The sequence below is a fragment of the Mytilus trossulus genome, chromosome 10, assembly GCF_036588685.1.
Source record: "Mytilus trossulus isolate FHL-02 chromosome 10, PNRI_Mtr1.1.1.hap1, whole genome shotgun sequence".
Lineage (NCBI taxonomy): Eukaryota > Metazoa > Mollusca > Bivalvia > Mytilida > Mytilidae > Mytilus > Mytilus trossulus.
Window position 1 is genome coordinate 52,269,166 of NC_086382.1, and position 16,273 is coordinate 52,285,438.

General features: G+C 32.0%; 1 protein-coding gene across 1 annotated transcript; it reads right to left on the reverse strand.

Moving 5' to 3' along the window:
- Positions 1–4,714: 4,714 nt before the first annotated feature.
- On the reverse strand, positions 4,715–15,477 carry LOC134687995 (uncharacterized). The gene is made up of 7 exons (XM_063548461.1): positions 15,471–15,477; positions 13,754–14,059; positions 11,430–11,558; positions 9,254–9,355; positions 7,393–7,512; positions 6,395–6,594; positions 4,715–4,984 (listed from the first exon to the last, which is right to left on the reverse strand). Exons 1-7 carry the CDS (start codon positions 15,475–15,477, stop codon positions 4,715–4,717), a joined length of 1,134 nt encoding a protein of 377 aa, XP_063404531.1.
- Positions 15,478–16,273: the final 796 nt, after the last annotated feature.

The window sequence follows — 16,273 nt, forward strand, 5'->3', positions numbered from 1 at the left end:
GTGAAAATGAACGTCTTACCAAATCCCAACACATATAAATGAATTAAGATAAAAAATAATACAAGTCTAACAAAGGCCAGATGGTCCTGATTTTAAACGCGCTAAAATGCAACAGGGTTAAACATGTTTTGTGTGGTCTCAACCCTCCCTTATACCACTAGCCAATTTAGTAAGAATGAACAAACAGTAATACGCACATTAAAACTAAGTTCTTTTAGTATAAAACAAATACATTGTGTTGTAATAAAATATGTATGAATGTAGAATCCATATATGGAGAAAACTAGAATGAAACACCACACATAAAAGTTATCATGAAAAAGGTACTAATATACACATTCCAAGAAACGTTCTCATTAATGATTATAATCACCTTGATTTATCTTCTTGCTTGATATCTTGTCTTTCTTAGCATACATATGTATTTTGAGTTTAATTGACGTTTAAAATGACAAAAATGAAAAAAAGACCAAATACTGTCTAGTAAAAAAAAAGATGTTTTAAATGATTTTTTTTTATCATATTTCAATTACTACTAAAGATATTTTGGTAAATATAAATTATGTTTGAAGCTTAATTATAATAGCATTATGGTAATGCATTATCATTGATATGGTTATAATTATAAATTAACTGTTTTCAAAACTTTGAATATTTGAATTACTAATGCTTTTCTGTTTCAGGAATAGATTACCTCAGTTGTATTTTCACATTTTTTTTAGGAAGTATTGGTCCCTTATGCTCTTCAACTTCGTACTTTATTTGGCATTTTTTAATTATTTTTTTTATTCGCGAGTCACTGATGAGTCTTACGTAGACAAAACGCGGGTTTGGCGCAAATACAAAATGGCAATTAATCCGGGTATCTATGAGAAATTTAAGGCTCGTCTTTTATAGGTATGTTCATTCTGAATAATAACATAAATAAAACAAAATAGTAACAATAAACCAACGATTTAATAACAATTATACTGTACCAATCAAGAGAGTGAGTTAAAAGTGCTCTTTTGAAGTATCAAAATTTAAAACTTAACCCTCTTACTGCCGATGCATTTCTTGTGACGTCATATGCCTAACAATGACGTCATTCAATAAATGACGTCAAGTCATAATGATCGTTTCATTCTGGACACATTTAGGAAAATGTTTTACTGATGAAAAGTTTGTATAAATGTAAATATAGACTTTATTTGAAATAAGCAATCCGAGTAGGGGTGTGGTAATCGGTATACATGCGATATAAGGGTGTGATAAAGGGTTCACATCAAAGTTGAGCGATACGGATTAGACAGCAGTATATTTAGTAAATATTCAAAACTTTTCTATTTACTACTAAATATATGATATATATGAATGTTACATTCACAATTAAATATTATCGTTTAACAAATATTTAACATTAACATTACATATCTATGCCATTCGTATAATTTATTGGGGATTTTTCAAATATTTTGGCCTTGCGCATGGCTAGCACTGAAGGGACAACTATTGTCGAAATGGGCATGTGGTGCCGTAAATTGGTTTGGGTAATGTCATTACGCAGTAAATAAACTCATCATAGATACCAGGACTAAATTTAATATATACGCCAGAAGCGTGTTTCGTCTACAAAAGACTCATCAGTGACGCTCGAATCCAAAGAAGTTAAAAATGCCAAATAAAGTACGAAGTTGAAGTGCATTTAAAACCAAAATTCCTAAAAGTTTTGTTAAATACAGCTAAGGTAATCTATGCCTGAGGTAGAAAAGCCTTAGTAATTCAAAAAAATCAAAAATTTTGTAAACAGTAAAACACCGACATAATTTTTAAATATTTGTCTACCGAAAAGAATATACGGACTTGCCTATACATGCTGGAACAATTCCACTCCATTGTCGGTTGCGTTCACAAATCCTCGATATATCTCCGCCAACATGGGAGTGCCCGGATATACACGTATATACAGTTTGATCTCCGTACATCACACCAGTAACGTTAAAAGTTGCATTACCGATTGTTTCTGGGTACGGACATTCTTCAACACATTAAGAAAGATCGCATTTAATATTTTGATATAGTTAGTCGATATAAATATACTATTTTGTAATTTACCACTTTTAAAGACAAACCTCAAACACAATATATACTGAGTGCCAATGAAAACGCAACACTATTTTTTTTAGAAATAACATTTGTATAAAAAAATAATGTTTTGTGTATGGTAATTATAAAGGATTTTTCTTAAGATAAAATTCAAACAAAAATGTTCAATTACAACGATTCGAATGCAATACATTTATTCAACACAACGCTACAATTCACTAACTCACAGTCTCAATAACGAATGTGTCCACCGCGTTCTGTAAGGCAAGCTCTACACTGACGTGGCATTGACCTGACCAGACGTCGGATACGGTGTTGTGGAATGTTTGTCCATTCTTCTCGCAATGCAATTTCGAGTTGGCGCAGTGTAACTGGTGGTGGCTGTCGTCGTTTAACGGCTTGTCCAATTCAATCCCATAAGTGTTCAATTGGACTCAAATCCGGCGAAAAGGCTAGCAATTGTAATGTCTGAACATGGTTGTTGTTGATAAACGCAGTTGTGAGTTATGTGGAATGTGCACGAGCGTTATCTTGCTGAAAAAGATTAACATCTTGATGTCCAGCCATAAACGGTATAACTGTCGGCCGTAAAACTTCACCAATGTAGCGTTGAGCGTTTAAATTGCCATTGAAAGTGATGAGAGGAGTTTTATGGTTGAAAGATATTCCTCCTCATACCATGGCACTACCACCACCCCAACGATCTGTTTCTTGGATACATGAATCTGTATAGCGTTATCCTCTTCGTCTCCACACACGAGTTCGTCCATCACTTCGGCGAAGATGGAATCTTGATTCGTCCATCCATAAGACAGTTAGTCATTGCCTGTGTGACCATCTCTGACGCTGTATCTTAAGCGATTTGGGTGTCGTACTGCTGTTACGACGGCAAGGCCTCCGTGCCCTCAATCCACTGCTGAGCAAACGGTGTCTTACCGTGTTTGCTCCAATTTGTCTCCACATGGACGACGACAGTCTCTTGTGCTGTTTGGACAGCCGTACGGAACCGATCGTAGATGCTGAAGACGAATGTATCGGTCCTGTTTGGAAGACGTCTTCCGGGACGTGGTCTATCATTCAAATATCCAGTTTGGTTGAATCTTTGGATATGTCTGGTAATTGTTGATGCTGAATAATGCATTCTGCGTGCCATTTCATGACTTGAAATGCCTCCTTGCACCATGCCCCAAACTTTATGTCGCTGGTTGTCTAAAAGTGTTGGCATCTACGGCTTAGTTTATTGCTGTGGCTAACTTAAAAGGATGGGAAAGTTCACTTCTTAAGCGAGGCTTTCCAAAACACACAATGAGAAAATCACTCGTGCGTTAAATAGCGGTGCACTCGACTCATCCCCCTTTTTTGTAACCGATCACGTAACTTTTTTCTAAAATCATTCAAGCGTAAAGTTGCCGAAAGAAGTCTAACGATTCATTTTCTAACCGATATAGGTAATCGTTTTAGTTTTTTTTATATAATTTAAAAAATTTTCAAGTGTTGCGTTTTCATTTGCACTCAGTATTTATGACTTTATTACTTTAATTCCTTACAAGGTATTTAGCTACCTATCACACAATAGTTGTCGTTTACGCTTTTTCTGAACATAATGATTCACAAATCTAGTTAAAAGATAAATAACTCAGACGCACAAAAATATATTTACTTCATTTAATCGATTTTTGAAAATTCTCTTTTATTCATATTTTCAACTGCAACACAGCTGAGATATGGCTTTTCGTTGGTTAATTCAAATCAGTTAAGATTTGACATGTAGCGCTAACTGACTTGGTTGATGAACAATCCATATAATAAATTATGATGTCGCTAAATTTTTCTTAAAACAACGAAACAAACTTTTTAAAGGTAATTCGAAATGAGCTTTCCTAGAGTTTTGATTCAGATCTATGCAGAATTTATCGATTTAACATAATTCAAATTAGGAATATTTTCTTAATGTCTGAAATATAACGAGCACATTTCTAAATAAACTAAAATGAATATCGACGACACCGAATAAGACAATGTTAACCTGTGTAGGGACCAATCAGTTGATATTCTTGGGATTGGATGAGATATTCTTTTAATATAAATGACATCGAAATTGGCATAAGAATATCTATCCCTACCGATGAAATGAAGAAAAAGTTGACATGAAAATAATGATAAAAAAAAGAATAAATCAGACGAAACAAAATTTTTATGAAAATATGGTATCCCAATGAAAGCATAGAATTAAAAATAAAATGAAATAATTAGACTGATCATTATGTAAATGCATTAAGTATGAAAGAGTAAGACGACATCCAGACACTGATTATTTCAGTGTTTTGATTCTTTTCTATTCAACAAAATAGGCATAAAAATTATGAACACATATAAGTTCAAAGCCGTTCATTGACCTATAATGGTTTACTTTTATAAATTGTTATTTGGATGGAGTGTTGTCTTATTCGCACTCACACCACATCTTTCAATATCTATATAAGTTATTTGATGCAAGTGGGTATAATATGATTTAATAATGAAGAAATTTGATTTTGTACCTAATTCATGAATATACATATCTTTGACATAGTTATTTTATGTTTCCGTTTGAAATATGTATTTTGGTACCGTATATTTAGTTAAATTCTCAATTATATAAATCGTAAATACCTGCTTCACGGAGATGGTATACCCGTATGATGACACGAGCTGTATAAGCGATTTGGTTTGAATTTCCACTCCCCCATCTGTCACCGATATAAACTACAGGGCCGTTAGTGGGACGCCATAACAAAACCTCATTTTCAGTGTAAGCATAGATCACTCCTCCATAATTGGAAAGTTCATTTGCTTGAGTTGTACCGGCAGCATTGAAAACCATCCCGCCATTGGGACTACTTTCATCGGGTACTTTATACTAGTTAAAGGAAGAATTGATAATATATTCGAATTCGAACCAACTGCATCTCATTGTATGGATTTAGATAAGGGTGAATAAAAATTAACTGAAAATAAAATCGTCATACAATCTAAGTAGGGTTTCAATAATAATTCAAATACTAATATGCTCTTAGTTTCTATTTCTTATTCAAACCAAAACAATACCACATGACTATGTGTCTTAACTGTTTTGATCTGAGCGTCACTGATGAGTCTTATTTAGACGAAACGCGCGTTTGGCATATTAAATTATAATCCTGGTACCTTTGATAACTAATTAAAGACAGGAATCTGAAAAAAAAGTACAATACATTTTTTTCAAAATTATTAGAATGCCATTTGCTATAATATAATAAAAGTTATCCTTTCAATTATTATGATACAGTCTCAATTAAGTTCAATAGTTTAAACAAAAAGAAGTTACGAGGTGCCGAATTATTGGAATAACCTGTGGTTAATATGTACTTGTGTATTTTTTTAAATGAAAAAAAACCAACAACATACATTTATGTAATACATAACACAGGAAACGTGTAAAGTTGCATGCTTTTAATCAATCAACAACATTTTTTGTTTTTGTAGAAATATTCATACAAAACTACAGTTTTGCAAATTTTATAACTAAACAGTATCGTTTACGTGCTTTCTTAAATTGCTTTTACTTATTACGTGCATCGCAGACCATTTCAATGTAATATCAATTTGTCTAAATGCATAAAATATACACACGTTAATTTAATAATCGCCAAAACATCATTGTTGTAGAAGCGACATGCTGCTTTGTTTGAAGTTTAGCACACTACTGTTATATGTTCAAATGCGTGGTCATATATTGAAAGCCATATAATTTCAAATAAAAAAATAAACATTCCTTGTTTTAGATGATAAATGCTGTCATGTATTAGTTTCGAGTCTCTTACCATGAATACGGAAAACGCTTAACATTTAGATTTATTCTGTTCAGCTTAAATCAGGAATGTTTATTAAAAAAGCATCTTAAATGATTGGTCTTGCTTATTGCTGATGGCCTATTAGTGTTTATTTATATTTTGCACCCTAGTTCCTTGTGAATATTTGTCTCATTGATTTGCATACAAGAATGAAATATTAAAAAGAAAAAATATGAAAACTACAATTTTTTAAAAGGTGAAGAAATCAAATTAATTTCCAACATGATGAACGTATTCTCAATTAACTTTTACTGTCTTAGTACATGTTTTAAAAAGAAATTTGACAAATTAAACAGTTTACAAATTTCAAGACTAAGTCTTTTTCGGGAAATGATTTGAAAGCAATGCGAAAGAAAGGGGGGACTGATGTTTGTCTGATTGATTTATTCTCAACACCCCTTTTGATTAATAGACTGAAGCCACATTTGCAAGAATACCTGCACCGACACCAGGAAATATGTCCAATCATATATACATGGAAAGTTGATCTCATCGTCATGTTCAATTGTATCTCCTACTTCAAAGGCTTTGTAATAAACCTGCTGTGAACACTGAATATTCCATGCTAGGATTTTAACATCACCAGACTTGAACTTTCCGAGTTTGTATCCATCATCCGCTAAAAATACTCCACCATCTATTTGAAACAAAACAATGCAATTTACATGAGTTAAACTGGTACTCATCCCGACTATAAAGGTAAGTTAACTCAAATAAGTGGTAAACTGATTTGTAGCTTTTGTCCACACATTTGTAGAATTATAAAATAGTATGATCAAGGAATTTGGGACTTAATTAGCCAGGCACGTTGGTTATGAATGAAACAGGTCTCACCAACTATTTATTTATTGCATATATTAATCTGCTTTTGTATTCACCGAGTTGTTTTTGTCTGGTGGCTGTCTGTACGATTTGGTGTGATATTTCAATTGGGAAAAAAATGAATATTGTGTAGATTTATAAAAAAAATTATCTATCGAAATTATCAAAATTACATACAGATTAGATTTAGTTACTTTATTCAAATAAATTGAATTGGATTGGGCAACAGGCATAGCCTATGTAAGCCCTCTCAGATTAGATAGAACCATTACCATTGATTCATCACTATGTGGTGCAAAATTATGAGACTAATATCTTTTATTAGTTTATACGACAATTTTAGAGTACATATTATCGCTCATATTTAATTATAAATAGGATAATCTTTTGTATCTTTTAATTTTCGGAATAATTGGTTTCTATAAACTGTGAACTTTAATTTTAACATATTTAACACAAATGGTAACAAAAGTTTAAAATCACCAAAATGAGTGGAAATGTGACTTCTTTGAAACCTAGACAAGGAAAGGCAATCCCCCTTTTGGCATTCAATTGTTGTCTTACAACTATCAATTTATGTTTCTTCTTTTTGACATTTTAATCGTTATCTTACTCTTTCTTGTGTTAAAAAAGTCAGAAGGAACCCACAATCGAATTTTACTTTCATCATAGCCATAAAGTACTCCCGATAAACTGTTATGCTCGGAAGGTGTGGATGCCATAAACACGGCTCCTGAAAAATAAATATATTCTGATAGAACAAAGATAAAACTGTAGAACGGATACGAGAAAGATTGATCATCTTTGACCATAACATATGATTGTTTTCACGATTGTTGGTTAATTTTGGAAGGCGTTGAATCCTATCTTAATTTCATGAGCTACATCGACATTTGTTCAAAAATCCTGTTAATTGCTTTAAAACATCACACATATACCATAAGGGAAAGTTGTGGTGTCGGTGAGTACTCTTGTTTTCAAACGTTCTACGGATACATATAAAGATGCTTAACACATTTATTTTCTTATTAGCATACAATCCAACGTAAACCCTCAAATATATTCGAATGTTATTGAGACGCATCTTCAACATTTTAAATTAAGTGGGGGAAAGTATTTGAAAACAATTTACTTTGAGAAAATTTGAATACATTGAAAATGAAATATTACAATAAATATAATAAACTTTAGATAAAAAAAACCACAACAATTGTGTCATGATTTTTATGGTTTTTGTGGTGAATGCACATCTTTTGTGTAGGTATTATATAAATTATATGATATGTTAAAGTGCATGTTTGTTGATTGTAATATCAAGTGGATAATTGTTTAAACTGATTATCAAATAAAAGGTAAATTAAAAAACGGACTACATTGATAGAAGTGACAGTCGAATGAAAACAATTAATAAGGCCATATTCAGTATCAAATTGAAGAGTATTGAGGACCATACATTTTAAATTAAGTTTAAGTTGTATTTCTAGTTTTGAAAATCCTTAGTTTGTTGAGCATATATGGTTTCCTAAAGATATACAATTTTTGGTGGGATACACGTTCTTCAAACGCGACACAAGAGTTATTTATAAAATTAATCATATTTATCGCTATTCTGTGCATTTTTCCTTTGATTATTTTTTGTGATAATTTTTCTTATCATGCTACTTGCTTGAGATGGAAAATTATCGCTAGAAACTATGGAAGCACGCGGCGTTGCTAGGGAAATTGACATGCAATTGACATCGTCGTCATAGGTAAAATAGCGATACACAGATTAACTTTGGTCATCTCAACTAGATTGCTTTTCTCGCTTTCGCCGTATCCGGCTCAACGAAAAAATCAATCTCGTTGAGATGATCAACGATAAACTATAAATCTTTAAAATGTATTTGTTTTAAACTAGTGGTTATCCGGTAACTTATCCTTCTGAAATAGGATATCTTTTATCTATTTTAGCCGTTTTGATTTATTAAAGAACTATAAAAAAAAATCTGTAAGTATAGACTGGGCAATATCTGTTAACGGAATAGGACAATGCAATTCTACTGTGCAAGATGAAAGAAACTTATATTGTATGTACTCTAAACAATATGAAAAATATCCTTAGAAATTGACGAAGTAGTTGTTCTTTTTTTAATTTGGTTTTTATACCCTACCCATGTTAGTAGAAAGGCATTATGTTTTCTGGTCTGTTCGTCCGTTCGTCCGTCCGTTCATATGTCCGTCTGTCCCCCTTCTGATTCAAGTTTTTGGTCAAGGTAGTTTTTTTAAGAAGTTGAAGTCCAATAAACTTGAAATACATGTTCCCTATGATATGATCTGTCTTATGTAGATGCCAAATTAGATTTTTGACCCCAATTTCATAGTTCACTGAACATACAAAATTATAGTGCGAGTGCGGCATCTGTGTACTATGGACACATTCTTGTTTTCGTCAGTGTACATTACGATGGTTGTAATTATGAGCTTAAACTTACCGACTCCGTCCGACATATACCCATTCGACAATAGGGTCTGTACAGTTACAAGATCTGGATAATATCCTAATTCATGGGTAATCTCTTTGTAGTTAGTGGTCTCTATAACAAAATTTACATATAATATGTTATCAAATTATCATTTTGAATGGTTTCGTGTTGCTCTGTCTTCAATTTTCTATTTAGGAGTGGTTCATAGAATGTGTTTTTGTTCATTATGGGTTTTGCCATGTCATTGTTTGTCCTCGGTCTGTAAATTTTGATAATCCCTTTCAACCAATTTTTGTAAAAAGGAAAATTGACGTTCGGGAAAATCTGTGGTTTACCAATACTGATGCTTGTTGGGATGGATAAACGTTAATAGCATATTGAATAAGATTGAGATGAAAAAGTGATTTACCAATGTCAAATTCTGATCAACTAATAAGACAGATAACAGGGTTTTCCCAATTTAGTTTTTCACATTTCTCTCTACAAAGCCCAAAGAAAATGCCAAGAAGAAATTAACTGGTCCATTACACTAGTTGATTCCCTCAATTTGGTCTTTATATGGTTTAAGCTTCCTACCTATTATTGGTATAATGAACTAGATAAATTAAACGAAATTCAATCATTGGTCCATATGAAAGATATAAGAAGTTATTTCACTGCTTTAAAAGCTATATGGGTGAAAAGACTAGTAACTGTTTGCGAAGGCGGTTGCTAAATTATACCTCATCACGTTTTTTTTTTATAATTTTGTTCAAACTAGTTATTGTTTCAAACAAACAGTGGGAATAACCCAAACGAAAGCCTTTGAAACATATATTAAAAAAAAATAAAAAAAATCCTTTCATGTTGAAAATTAACTGGTGCAGGTCTAACAAAAAAAACCAACCTGAAACATTAATAGTTATACCTCTGTTATCTTTCGTCTCTCTTTGATAAGAAAACAAATATTATGGAACAACATAAATTTGAAAATTTGAAAATTAAACTATAGTTAAAAACAAGAATCTTATTAAAATCGATCTTATTTGTTTAAAAGATATCATAGATGAAAAAGTAAATATAAATCAAACTGGATAGCTGAAATTAATTTGGTAAATAAATCAATACAGAAAGACTGGGTAGCAATTTTAAACTCTTTTAAAAATTCTGTAAAAAGTACTGTTATTATAAAAAGAAACCAACTTATATGTAGAGGTTTACCTATACAAATATTATCACTATCAAACAATCTTTTTTATAAGCCTCTGATAAATAAAACAATTGAACCAGCTATTAGACTGCTCACACTTGATATAGATGAAGTATTATATCAAAACAATTTATTTAAATTTTTCTTCAGATATTTTAAAGAAAATAATTTAAAATGCTTAGATGGATATAACTACAAAATAATCTACATATAAAGAAACTACTATTCAGGTGGATAATTGGAAACAATAATTTATGTATTTTTTGTACCCAAAAAAGAAGCTTATGATCACTTCTTTATACTCTGTCCGTAGGTAAAATATTGAATAAAATAAATGAAGTTTTAAAGAAGTGTCGAATAACTTTGAAGATAAAATTAAGACATTTGGTATTTAGATTTAAAACTTCTGTCAACGAATATTTTACTTCAACTGTTTTTTAACATTTGTTGGTTTTTCAAATGACAAGGCCAATTACATATCTTATCACAAGACAAAAAATGTAAATATTTTCTCAATTGTTATTAAATAGATAAATAGAAGTGTATATATGACTGTTAAACGTAATGTTTGAGCAAATATTAGAAAACATATGAATAATCATTATCAGTTATATTATTTAATATATATTTGATGTAATATGAATTTAACAACTTCAGTGAAACCTGTTTACTGTTTACCTGACTACAAAAGGGAGAGCAAAAACTTGGTCTCTTAAGACAGGTGGACTTTTAATACAGGTCCAATTTCTATGAAACGTACTACAGAGGGATCTAATTTTAATAGTCTTATAACAAATGTTTTTGCTTAATACAGGGATCTCTTGAGCATGAAGTTACTTCGTTGAGTGATTAGTGGAATGTATTAAGGAAAACCAGGAGGGGCATGGAATACTGAAGGATATTGTAACAAGCCAATTATGTTGTTGAAAAAAAAAAGTTCTAGTTAAGGGTATTTATTAAACTGAACATTTCAAAAGTGAATTATCGACAACATACCGCTCATATAAACTGATGTATTCAGAACAATATGTGGCATATCAGAAGCTAGCCAGACTCTTGTCCTCACATATCCATCTTTGTAAGGACCTAAAAGATTTGTTGGTCCAATATATAGGTTATCTGATCCTGCCAAAGAAAAAAATGAAAATTATTAAAGAATAGTAAAAAAAGATATGAAAGCTTTATACTTGATACTTAGAAAAGTACACATGGTGTATTTGATTATAACACAACTATAATGCCTCATAGACATTTGATAGTTTTTTCAGGGGTGTTGATCTGAAGCCAATTAACTTTCGAATTTGTTTCTGAAGTTTATCGGGACATTGATAAACATTAAAACAGCACTTACAAATCCTGACACATAGGTGAATTGAGAGATCGACATTTGTTTTCTATTGTCTATGCGTTCTTATTCATTAATTAAACTATTCATTGACAGATGTAAACAATTTTGCTGTGTCAAATTTGTTCTTTAAGAATCTGTTATCACTATTAGCACGCTTGCATATTTCATCACTGGCCCCCATCGTTCTAGTGCAGTTCGGCGAAAGAAGCTTTAACGAGATGGTTCGTAGTTAAGGTAACTGCATACTGGAAAATAACAGCAAATTATCGTCTGTGGAACCAATAATTCAATATCGATACATTTGACAAGATTTGTTTAATATTGGAAATTACTCTGACTTTAAGGTGTGTAGGCCACACTGATGTGAAACATATTTGATAAATTTCGAGCACAAACACATGAAAAGGTTAATCTATTAAGTAAAAAAATAACCAAAAAAGGGTAGTTTCTGAATGTTTAGTTTGCACAAGTTCAAAAGGTATTGAAATGTTAATGTAGAAAGTCGTAAAAATCACGAACAAATCAAAAGATTTTCACAAAAAGCGACGACAATACACAACTAGAGGCTCCATATGTCGGTCACCGGATATTTTTGTTTACAATTGATAGATGAAATAATTCAACCATTCAACTTGTACCTTAGTTTTCAAAAATATAAGCCAAACACTGAATTTTAACCTATGTTCTATTGGCATGCGGGGTCATCCGACACAATTTTAAAAACTAGATATCATAATGATGATTGTGGCGAAGTTTGTTTAAATTTGTCCCTTATAAGAAAAGCTCACTTGACCTTTTAGGCTGGATGAGCTAAAAGGGGGCCAAAATAAATAACAACAAATAACGAACGTCACTGGAAATTCAAAACGGGATTATCTCTGAAATAGCAAAATCATAGGATCAAACACATCTAAAGAATATGAACCAACTGTCTTATTCTTGGCGTAATAAATACATGAATTTACTTGAAAGGGTGGATTACACCTGGTTGAATAGCTTGCTTAATCTTTCACTTGTATGACAGTGGCATATGATTCAATTATTTGACAACGATGTGTGCCCCAAGCAACCAGACACAATAGATTAAAACGACAAAACCATTGTCCCGTCGGAAAGTCGCCGGTTGCAACAGTGCAAAATATATTCAAAGGAACGTAATTCGTACAAAACGTCTCAATATTTCGCGAAATCTGGTAGACGGCGTTCATTTACTGTTACTTGACCTTAATCAATACAAAAACAATAAGCTGTTTCAACAAATAAACACACAATTGCATATTTAAAAACAACATAACAAGGACACACAACTGAACATATGTAATATTGACAACATAGTGACGAGACGTATAAGTACCAATCGACACCAGAAGCAAACAATGTATCAACTGTAAAGGATAAACAGATACACGAACAAAAAAGAAGAAATATAATTAAGACGACAAAACACGACTGTACCTTGACTCTATACTTCAAGGTCATTAAACAAAGTATTATTTTTGAAGTTGATACTGAATATTTTTTTTCAAAAATGTCTTATTATCTTCTTATGAACTTATCTGTTAGAAAAATAACGCAACGTTCTTTGACATAACCATGAGTCACCAACTTTCTACTCAGACACTAGTGACGTATAATAAAGTCTTAGTAGAGCTGCAAGTTTTTAATTACCGAAAGATTATGAAAGTTATATCCCATATTAAGATGACATTGGTTCATGGCTGCTCAGGTAGTAACCTCAAAATTGAAAACGTCACAGATCCAGTTACTGGGGCTGACCGCTTATGTCAAATTCGAGGTATAAGTCTAAACTGAGTCAGAGGAAGTCGTGTCTAATGTTTCTTCAATTTCGAGTTCTTTATCATTCATCAATTGAATCAGCAAAATTAGTATTGTTAACGGGGAAAAAAACCCATCAAATCATATATGAATGTTAAATTTTACTTTTGGTTTATCTTAGTATTATTTATGTTACCAGTATATGCTAAGCCTCCAGTATCAGCATTGTTCTTTAAATACGGAAATGATAATTCGATATGTTGGTCATTGTACTTGTATATAACTCCGCCATAGTCTTCGGAAAGATCGTCATCTCTTTGTGAAGATCCCAATCCGGAGAAGATATAATCCTTTCCTCCTTGATTTATTTTAACTTGTACATCAACCTTGACGGGATATTCTCCAAGATTATGATTAATGACAAGAAGTGACAAATTCTCATTTTGAGCATTGGCTCCGTACCAAGAACTTATAAAACTTGGTCTGTAAATCAGATTTGCCTCTGTGAAAACAAAAATAATCAAAAATTAAAAAATATTTTTTTTTTTTTTTTTTTAAATTTATGCTCATTTGATAATGTTTTTTCTCTTGTTTATATCTATATTATCGAAACATATAATTTAATATCAAATGTGATTTTGAGTGTAACCACATTTTAAATTCTTGTAGAGACCGGTTCATTGATACTAATTTCTTCTTTGGGTTATACTAATTCATATTTTGTGAAGAATCACACTGATTTTGCCAGAAAATATACAGAAGGCGATATGGACAAAATGCTGAACATTTTGACCGGCAATTTATTTGATGAGTTTGGAGGAATGATAGAAAGGCGGTAATCTAATGATTACCAATTGTGCACCCCGACATGTCGATATCTTTTATACACATTTAAAGCAGAATTCATTCGGAAACTCTAAAATACAACAAAAAAGTACCTTGCGAAATTCTTTCATTTTACTTTCCGCTATAGTGATGATATCCATCACATAATAATTTATATTTCCGCCAAACTTACAACGTATATATCTTAGTGAACTTGAAATTACTAGAAGCATTGCTTCATATCTTTATCAATTCCTTAATACTGACACATAATGTGTACTATAAGTGCTGTCTACTGGCCAATATGTTTTTGTACTCGTTTAAAGACAAATTCCCCAGCACATTCTAAAAACCAAAAAGAAAAAGCAGCTTGCTAGAAGAACTGCTTCATATTTTGATCTCTTCTTCAATATTGACGACTTCACACTAACATCTATGACAAACGGACGATTTCAACTTTCCATTTAATAATTTCACATTTATCAGCAGTGACATACCATCTGCCCCTTTATAAGGTGTTAACAGATTTCAGTTGATTCGTCATGCTTGTGGTGCATGTTCATACTATACGGACTGTATATACAATTCAAAATATAAATGTGTAATCTGGGTAAACCGAACCCTGATAAAACCGAATTATAGTTTAAACCGAACAATTTTCAAAGTCCCACGAAATTTTCCTATCGTTTAACGTTAAAATAATCTGAAAAACAGAACCCTGTCAAGACCGAATTCCGAATGCTTTTTTAGGGCTTTTTTAAGGCCCTTTTAAATGTTTAAGGCTCGTTCTGTATTTAAAAAAGACCTGTCAAAATCGATTGATATCAATGAAAACAAAAAAGTATTTTTAATTATGTGCATGCCTTAATTAAACAAAAACAGGATGACATTTGAGGTTAATTTAACTGGTGAGTTGTTATTACAAACTAATTAGCATGTTTGTGTCCGTGTAGTATTTGATCAAATGTTTTTTTTTGTTTTTTGTTGTTGTTAAGAAACGTTAAACTAGTCAGCTGCTCCCTTTGCAGAAAAGGACAAGAAAGGAACTTTCTATAGATCAATCAAATGCACGCTACACAAATTCGTACCTGCCATTCTGCAGATAAACTTTTAATTAAATAAATGTTTTAAAGCCTTTCACTGAATAAAGAAGTCGTACAACACAGCAAGGTCAATGACTTTCGAATTATGATTACGGGATGCTGGATTCCCTTTAGAGGCCATATATATATATTTCAGATGCTCTCGTAGATATCCGTTGGCTATTTAGCAACGATAAAGTCCGAGAATAAACTGGACCCCTCCTGCTGTTTCACTTCTATCTTGTGGCGAATTATTACTCAGTCCGAGAACTCGTGTGAACAGATAATTGAAAATGGCGATCTCGTTTCAACTACGGAATCGTCATTTGACAGTGACTGTGAATCTGAGTTGGTCAGTAAATTAACGGATGACAAAATAATCATTAAAAAGCTAAATTTCTCCACGTCGAACATCATTAAACGATTTATACAGTTTCACAACGACGAGTGTGATTGATAGAGTAGCCTTTGATTTATATATAAAAAAATAGCAATACATATATCTCCATCATGTACTGATATTTTTACATTTACATCTAAATCAACACAAAAATAATTTGGCGCCTATTGTGTCACCTATTATCCCTTGTCGGGAAGTGACAAAATTATTAAGGTGTCGACTTCCGTTTACCTCTACAATCCGAACACCTGTGAAAACCGAACAAAACGCAAAGTCCCGTAGGTGTTCGGTTTGAACAGGTTTCACTGTACTCCCAATCAAACGAATAGACACACCTTTCATATTCCTGACTTTGTACAATCATTTCCTTATGTAGAAAATAATGGAATGAACCTGTTTTTTTTCATAG

Coding starts and splice junctions, on each gene's coding strand:
- LOC134687995 (XM_063548461.1), bottom strand. Junction 7,513..9,253: donor GTATATGTCGGACGGAGTCG/GTAAGTTTAAGC, acceptor TTTATTTTTCAG/GAGCCGTGTTTATGGCATCC. Junction 4,985..6,394: donor ATTTCCTGGTGTCGGTGCAG/GTATTCTTGCAA, acceptor TCCTTTAACTAG/TATAAAGTACCCGATGAAAG.